General features: G+C 33.9%; 3 protein-coding genes across 3 annotated transcripts in view; 2 read left to right on the plus strand and 1 right to left on the minus strand.

Moving 5' to 3' along the window:
* On the plus strand, nucleotides 217-3,084 carry LOC109348168 (receptor-like protein kinase THESEUS 1). Its single transcript, XM_019588435.1, has 2 exons — nucleotides 217-2,814; nucleotides 2,847-3,084. The coding sequence occupies exon 1, from the start codon at nucleotides 251-253 to the stop codon at nucleotides 2,783-2,785; it is 2,535 nt and encodes an 844-aa protein (XP_019443980.1). The 5' UTR covers nucleotides 217-250; the 3' UTR covers nucleotides 2,786-2,814; nucleotides 2,847-3,084.
* On the minus strand, nucleotides 3,888-5,370 carry LOC109347212. Its single transcript, XM_019586919.1, has 2 exons — nucleotides 4,992-5,370; nucleotides 3,888-4,863 (listed from the first exon to the last, which is right to left on the minus strand). The coding sequence occupies exons 1-2, from the start codon at nucleotides 5,227-5,229 to the stop codon at nucleotides 4,076-4,078; spliced, it is 1,026 nt and encodes a 341-aa protein (XP_019442464.1). The 5' UTR covers nucleotides 5,230-5,370; the 3' UTR covers nucleotides 3,888-4,075.
* Nucleotides 8,755-8,977, plus strand: part of LOC109348171 — a 3,377-nt gene continuing 3,154 nt past the window's right edge. Inside the window, exon 1 of the mRNA XM_019588438.1 lies at nucleotides 8,755-8,939. Coding sequence (XP_019443983.1) covers nucleotides 8,834-8,939 — 106 coding nt within the window. The 5' untranslated portion in view covers nucleotides 8,755-8,833. The remainder of the gene's footprint in view (nucleotides 8,940-8,977) is intronic.

Genomic DNA, 8,977 nt, shown 5'->3' on the forward strand with positions numbered 1-8,977 from the left:
GTTTTTGTCTTTTCTTGTAACATAAATGTGTTGTTCTATGCATTAAAATTTGATACATTCAATGTTGGTGCAGGTTTTGTATTGTGTCTTGGGATTTGAAGTTAAGGAAACAATCTGTTTATGGATTGGTGAAGAGCCAAACTAGGCAACTATACTCAGAACTCATGTACTGGAGAGTCGAGTACCGAATGACATTGTGATACATATAAAGTCGTAACTATACTCATTCGTATTATTATTATTATTGGTGATGTTAATGATGATGAAAATTGTAAAGTTGGTTTCTTATTTTTTGGTTGTTTTTCCTATTTTGGTTAATGCCTCATTTTCAATGTACAATCCCCTTGATAATTATCTAATTGCTTGTGGTTCTTCACAAAATATCACTTTTCAAGGCCAAACTTTTGTTCCTGACTCACAACATTCTTCACTAGTGTTCCAACCTGGGAATTCTATTGTTGCCACTTCCAATTCTAGTGTTGTTCTATTTCCAATTTATCAATCAGCTAGGATTTTCACCCAGAAAGCTTCTTATACATTTGAAATTGAGCAACAAGGTAGACACTGGGTTAGGTTATATTTTTTTCCTGTTCCAAACCCTAGCCATGATTTGACTTCTACTGCTATAACTGTTGTTACTGATGATTTTGTTCTCTTGAGGAATTTCAGTTTTAGTAACTATAATGGTTATTCTATGTTTAAGGAGTATGGTATCAATGTTACATCTGATACATTAACTTTGACCTTTATTCCTTCAAATGGTTCATTAGCTTTTGTGAATGCAATTGAAGTTGTGTCTATGCCAGATGAATTGTTTGTTGATCAGGCATTGGCCCTTAACCCACCAGCCCCATTTAGTGGCCTTTCTGAATTAGCTTTTGAAACCGTTTATCGCTTAAACATAGGTGGTTCCTTGCTTAATGCCGAAAATGATACACTGGGAAGGACTTGGGAGAATGATATGAAATACCTTTATGTAAACAGCTCAGTCACTAATGTGTCAGTCAGCCCTTCCACCATTAAGTATCCGGCTGGTGTTACACCCGAGACAGCGCCAAATTCGGTCTATGCCACTGCTGAAGCAATGGGGGATGCTAATGTAGCCGATTCTAATTTCAACATTACTTGGGTCTTTCCTGTGGATCCAAACTTCTCCTATTTTATTAGGGTGCACTTTTGTGATATTATCAGCAAGTCACTGAATACTTTAGTGTTCAATTTATTCGTAAATACTGACATAGCTCTCGGATCCCTTGACATCTCGTCGATAACTAATGACTTGGCTGTGCCTTACTATAAGGACTTTGTTTCCAATGCTTCATCAGACTCTAATACTTTGATGGTTAGTGTTGGTCCTGATACAATGGCAGACATCACCAATGCCACTATGAATGGACTTGAGATACTGAAGATCAGCAATTCATTGAAGAGCTTGGATGGATTTTCTTCGGTTCGAAGTTTCCTTCCTAGTTCACAATCAAACAAGAACAAGGTAGGGATAATAGTTGGTTGTGTTGTTGGGGCTGTAGCTACCATAGCATTTGTTGGTTTGTGTTATTGCTGCTTGGTGCTGCACAATTCAAACTCGACTGAACAGGGTCGTCCATTGCTGTCTTTACCTTCCTTATATGGAAACTCTCACACCATGTCAAAGATGTCAACATCTTCACATAGGAGTGGGACCTCAAGTTTCATTTCTTTATCTTCGGTAAATCTTGGAAGAGTCTTCACTTTCCAAGAAATCCAGGATGCAAGCAATAAATTTGATGAGGGGCTTCTTCTCGGCGTTGGAGGTTTTGGCAAGGTTTATAAGGGAACGCTTGAAGATGGGACTAATGTAGCTGTTAAAAGGGGACACCCGGGATCTGAACAAGGTATTTATGAATTCAGAACAGAGATTGAAATGTTATCCAAGCTTCGCCACCGTCATCTTGTGTCTCTCATTGGTTATTGCGACGAGCGGTCAGAAATGATTCTTGTCTATGAATGCATGTCTAATGGACCCCTCAGGAGTCATTTGTATGGAACAGACCTGCCACCTCTATCATGGAAACAACGGCTCGAAATTTGCATCGGAGCAGCGAGAGGCCTTCATTATCTCCACACTGGTGCTTCTCAAAGCATCATTCACCGTGATGTGAAGACAACAAACATCCTTTTAGATGATAACTTTGTTGCTAAAGTTGCTGATTTTGGCCTCTCCAAAACTGGTCCTGCTCTTGATCAGACTCATGTGAGCACCGCTGTTAAAGGTAGTTTTGGTTATCTTGATCCTGAATACTTTAGAATGCAACAACTTACAGATAAGTCAGATGTGTATTCATTTGGAGTAGTTTTAATGGAAGTGTTATGCACAAGACCGGCCTTGAATCCTGTTCTACCTAGGGATCAGGTCAACATAGCTGAATGGGCAATGAAATGGCAGAAAAAAGGGACGCTTGATCAAATCATGGATCAAAAGCTGATAGGGAATGTTAATTCTGCTTCTCTTAAGAAGTTTGGGGAGACAGCCGAGAAATGCTTGGCCGAGTATGGTGTCGATAGGCCATCTATGGGGGATGTCTTGTGGAATCTTGAATATGCTTTGCGGCTACAAGAGACCGCCTCATTAGCACTCACGGAACCTGACAATAACAGCACAAACCAGATGGCTGGAATTCAGTTGACTACTCTTCAGAGTTTTGGCAACAGCCTTAGTATGATTGACGCCGGAAATTCTGCCACCGATGAAGATGCTACAACAAGTGCAGTGTTCTCACAGTTAGTAAATCCTTGTGGAAGATGAGTTCTTCTAGTGTATCCTTGATTCTGGCCATGGGCTATGAAGTACAGTCACTGCTCTGGACTTGGACTAATTGAAAAGTCCTCATTCATAATCATAAATCAAGATTATTTTCCATTTTGTTGATGCTTTTGTAATCCATATTTTTTTGCTCACAAGCAAGTTTTTATGTGATATAGTTGAGTGTAACTGATGTACTCATTAGAAATTATAGGTAATGTACTCATGAGATTCTGTTATACTTTATATAAACCAATTAGGATTTCAACTCCTTTAGTTGTTCAATTGATCTTACATGTAAAATAAAAGTTCTTCAGAAAATGAATAAATTATTAAAATAAAGTATCTCCTCATATCATTAGATAATTTATCTCCTTCAACCAATGCAAGTATGACATGTGTACTATTTTGTTTATTTTTAGAAATATTTTTATAGAAAATGATGTAATAGGACACATGCCATGATTTTAGTGACGGAAAAAGATAACTAATCTTCTTATACGAGGAGATACTTTATTCTCATAAATTATACTACAAGAAGTAAGGTCCTGCTTTTTATAAGTTGAGTTGACTTGCTTTCCTTTCTGTGCTACTAATAGTTCTGAGAAGTTGTTTTACCCTCAAGTCTTAACATATGTTTGCATTTTACCCTACTCTTTACATATGGTTGCAAAATAGATTATTTAAATTTTTGAAAGATTGAATTTATTGTGGATCATTATGTACCCAGCAAAATGAAAATGTTGAAAAACTTTCTGAGAAGATTTTTAAGACATGGATTGTTATTTCTTGGATAATTGTCATAAGAAGATGGTTAAGCAATTTTTGAATTAACTTCTGTTCAGTACATTTATTCTCCTAGCAGTAAAAGATTTATATATAAAAAATTCTGCTATTATTTTTGCAGGTTGTCTATAGTTTCAGATTTCTCAAACATTTTTCCAAATACTTGTTGAATATATGTTCAAAAGTCTCTTGAAATTTCCCATGCTTGTGCTATATCTCAATGCAATTACAAATTTCAATACTCAATACACAGTGTTTTAAACCTGCAGATTATGTTCTTGATCTTCTGCATGCATATTATTTGGTTATGAAATGAGAGAACCTTCCATATAAAACCACACTATTTGATCTTGTATGAGTTAAACAAACAAATGTTACATTTTTTGTTCAAAATGAAATTAGTACGTAAAACACATTTTTTTCTTAGGACCAAGTACAAGAAAACAAACAAATTCTCAGAAATACAAACATCAAATCATTCTAGGAGAACAATAGAAACAGTCAAATTTATCTTCTGCAAACTATACCATTCCCACTTTTGGCACCACTAGTACAATCCAACATACCATATTCTATCACTGAGTCTTCCTTTTCTGAAGCTTTAGCAGGAGAGAATATACAAGAACTACAATCTGAAGAAATAAGTGATGTGGTTCTATACTTGTCTTCCCCTCCAACTACCGGCATTGCGACGCCTGGCTTTGCCGGATTCCGAAAATCTGGCTGATAAGTCCTGCCAAGAACTCCTTCAACTTTGGAGGATAAACCATAGAATCTGAACTGTACCTCCAAGTGTGCAAAACAATCATCATTAGGTATCTGATAGTTATGAATTTTACTGTCCTCCTTGGTCACTGGCACCACATTAACCGATATCTCTGCAACTTCTGGGAGAGTAATCATAACACTGTTCTTGCTAGAAGTTCTCTCTACCCGAAGTTGATTTTCTTGGCATTGCCATGTAGAGAGGTCACCTTTCGGGACGACGATTTCTTCTTCATTGTAAGAGAGCTTTAAATGGTCAACTTCATCATCCCAAGTTTCTGATGGAATGGCCTCAATGGAAAAGTTGTGAGAATCAAATAGGATTCCGAGTGCTTGAATCCAAGTATAATCTCTAGGCCTACCTGCTGTCCTAAGGCCAATAAATCGAGCATTGATTTGGAGGTTGACATCAGATACTAAGCTGAAATGCTCATCTCGCCTTCCATGGAAGTAGAAAACAGTGCCATCTGCACCAACAAAGCGAGGGTCCAAACACGCAGAACCACGGCCGTTGCAATTTGGTTTTCGCGCTGTGTTACATTATCAAGTAACCATAAAAACTTGTTATACTTCAATAACATGGTAATCAAAAGAATGTGCTAAAAATAAAGAGTTTTGGTTAATGAAGTAATGTCATTGAAGATAAAAATAGTCATACTTTTGCAGTGAGTTTTACATATTGGAGAATCACAATCAAGATAGCAGACTTTGGCTTTTGAATCAGATGGTGACTTCAAAGGGCACTCAGAAGGGCATGGTATTTTCTTGAGGAAGCATCGGCTTTTGCGGTTCGTGCAGGTCTGCATATCTAATCCTGATGCTGCTTTTATGTGCATCATACAAAATGCAAGTAAAAACAGAACACATATTAAGCCTTTGCTAATTGAGACATTCATAACTTTCTGCTGTGATAGACAAGGAAAGCTCAATGTACCTTTGCCTTATATATACTCTCTTTAGCTTCACTATGTTAATACTTTTTTTTTGCAAGTGGACATTTTTCTAATACTTTTAACACTTAGTGCACACTTAATTCCAAAAACAGGACTGAGATAAATGCTTGAACTCTTTGTGGCATCTTTGAACTTGTCAAAGAATTTCAATAAATACATTATAGTAGAGCAAATATTAGTTGACCTTTTGTTCCTTGCAGTTATGGCAAAGGCTTCACATGCAGCATGTATTGAAGGGGCATATGAAAGAGGGAACAATCAAATAGTAAAGAGAATAGAGATAGGGAGAACAAATAATAACACAAAGAATTTGATAATGATGTTCGGCCATTATGTATAAGAGAACGAAGATTTGTATTTGTGGCTATTGTTAAATTAGGGTTATATAATACATAAATATGTCGCCTTCTATCCCAACCCTTTACATTAGTCCAAGCTCATAACTTGTATTAATGTTATTTAAAGAAAGACTTTTATTCAGTTGAATATGAGCTATTACACAATAGATATAATGGTTTGATGTAAATATAAGACATTGAAAATTTTATCTAATTTAGCTCTTTATTACTACCACATTCAATGTCCATCGTATTTTCTATTTTATGGAAATTTGGGACCTAAATCAGTGTTCGAGTTGCCCTGTGTGGACTGAAACTATGGATGTTTTCTCCTCATGAAAAAGGGATCTGAAATGTGTTATTATGGGCAACATAATTTCACAAATATTATCTTACAAATGAAATCTTTATCTCTGCATTTTCATCTTTTAAAAGTTGTATGTAAAACACACAACTTTTTTATATGAACCCTCTTGTCTCAAAATATGAAAGCCTTTCAAAGATGTTTCAAAATCTCCTATGAAGAAAATGCCAAATAATTAAGTCTTGAAAGTTTAAATATCCACACCTTATCATTACATATTGGTCTAGTGATATAATGTTTTATTATATCTACATCCTTAGACCGATCAAAATGTTAAAAATCTAATCCTAATAATAATATTTGTTGGGAGTCAGCCACATATCCAAAATAAATTAATTTCTTATTCATAAGAAATAACTTTGATTGTACTAAAAAATAACATTTAACGACTTAATTGATGGTCATTTAAATTGTTTAGGGACTCAATTTCAAACCATGTTGTGGTCATTTTAAAATCAGGGACTAATTTAATGTCATTTTTTAGAACAAACTCGTTAGCTATTATATTTTTCAAAGACTTTAATGATATATTAATTTGTTATATTTTACTTTTATAAAGGTGTGATTTCCTTCTTAGACGGAGTAGTGTGAGAAATTATCGCATGAATTTATGCATTCAACCACTAAATTGTTAATTTATGATAATTCATTAGTTCCTTCACACGAGTGCACTTAACAAATGAAAGATGGGAAAATTAAGAATGTAATTGGCCTAATCCCTCAAACTTGGTGGTGTTTTCTTAATAAGCAAACTTCCTTTCCAAGTATAAGCAGTACAAGGGTATATATCCCACCCAATACACCAAAAAGACAAGACTCATGTACCGGAGAGTCCAGTACCGAAAAATGAGGAGAAAGATTAATTCCTTTATTTTTAAATTTTTTATTAAAAAATAACTTAAAATCATATCCGTTAACAATAAGTTTTTGACCCATTGTTACAAACTCATCTGATACCTGACTTTCCAAATATTGGAGAAGATATTATATGCTCAAATGTGCATTATGTGAATGCAAATAAGTTAGCTCTCACCTTTGTTCCTTCTATAAATTCTATTGCATTTATCAATACCATAGAATTAGTTTCATATCATTAACACTTTACAAGTTCATCTTCCCATAATCCCATTAATGTAACTTTCCCACCAAGTAATACAAATCCTCCTCTTCCTTCAACACGATTTAGGTTCCACATGGTCTTAATGCTGCTAAAAATATGCTCATAAAAATGCAATCCAATTTTTTTTGGAGTACTAGTATTTTTTTTATAAAATGAAACAAACTAATTGAATAACAATTGATTCGAAGAAGGAAATTAAACCAAATTGAATCCAAATTTGACTCAGATTAAACTTTGTTTAAAATTAGAATGCATTGATTTCATTTAGGATTTAACTTAATACCAATAGTTGGATACAAGTATAGAACATTATGCTGAAAATGTATGAAAAATAAATTCTAAATAAAAACACCAAAACAAACATTAGATGGTTAATTAATGCATAATAGTTCAACAATGTAAGAATTTAAGGGATGGGTCTGTTGCAATCAATTTTACAAACCTTAGTCTTAGGATATGATGATTAGTTGATGGGGCATTGTTCTAGACATGTTATGTACTTTCCTTATAACCTGGTTCCTTTGCTGCTACAATATGCATAATATTATGCATTAGCTTGTATCAAATTTGAGAAAATGACTAGCATGATCCAGAATGATTATGATAGAAATGTCTTTGTTGATCTCCATAACTTAATGTTTAGTGTAACAAAGAGTGTTGGATCCAATTGATGCATCAACTCTATCTTTAAATGCAAACTTGTAGTATAATTTAATGCTAAGTCTAACTCTAACTCAAAGTATGAAGATTTGGCTGAATGAATGTAGAATATCAAATGGATTCACATAATTATTTGGGTTCATCTAATGAAGGTGATTTATTGATGCCTTCCACTGCAATTTTGGTGGCTGGATTTTTATATTATAGTCAGCTTTTTATGTTTTGATTTGCTGAGAGATTCATTTCTCTGACATGACTAGACACTTGAGCAAGACTCTTTCTACTAGTTATCTTTTGGTACATAAGTTTATATATGAAACTAGAGCTATTTATTAATAAAAATAAGAATTAAGATTAATGGATGGGTAGATATTTAAGTTAGTATAAAATAAATAGAAAGAAAAGCTACCTTTAGTTCCAACAAATCAGTATCATATGGGTATTGGTCCAATAATGTAAGACCTTATTAGAATTTCAGAATGTGAATTTATCTTTAATAATATCAAAAATTAGTCTGATTAATTTTGCAGATTTTGAGGGATAAATTTTTTATGTTAAGCCATAAAAATGTGAATTTTAATTGAGTAAAGTGAAGTTTTTAAACAAGTAATTTGTCATGAGGAATGATACAAGGTTGTGAAGACAAATTTATTGATCATAGAAGAGATTGACCATCACTCTTATCTTATATCCCAAATATATTAGGTGATTTTGTAGACTATAGAGTTGCAAGACTTGTTTATTTATATATAGGTAATGAAATAATTTTTATGATAAGTATAATAATTGTTCCTCTTAACAAATGTTAGGATTAAGAATCGAACTTTTATTTTTTTAGCCATCTTATTATTTAGTGTTAGACACTAAATTAATGTATTGTTGATCTATCACATTCTTAAAAGAATTGATCTTAATATCATACTTATAAAATAGTAAAAATTAATATTATGACTTATAAAGTTATGATATGAAATTAAATCTTAAGAATTAATAAACTTTAGGGTGGTTTGTTTTACTCATTTTGTTATTGTCTCTTCTTGCGGCTACCATCACATCACTGAAACCATGGCAGCAAGGACTATAGCGATTCGCCAATCCTCCATTATCGCTCGACTCTCTTCTCCAAAACCCAATTCCCTTGTTCCTCGTCGTGCCATGTCTGGTGGTGGAGGTACCTTAATTATTCCCCTTTCCCTATTTCTTATTATA

This window comes from Lupinus angustifolius, chromosome LG05, assembly GCF_001865875.1.
Source record: "Lupinus angustifolius cultivar Tanjil chromosome LG05, LupAngTanjil_v1.0, whole genome shotgun sequence".
Taxonomy (NCBI): domain Eukaryota; kingdom Viridiplantae; phylum Streptophyta; class Magnoliopsida; order Fabales; family Fabaceae; genus Lupinus; species Lupinus angustifolius.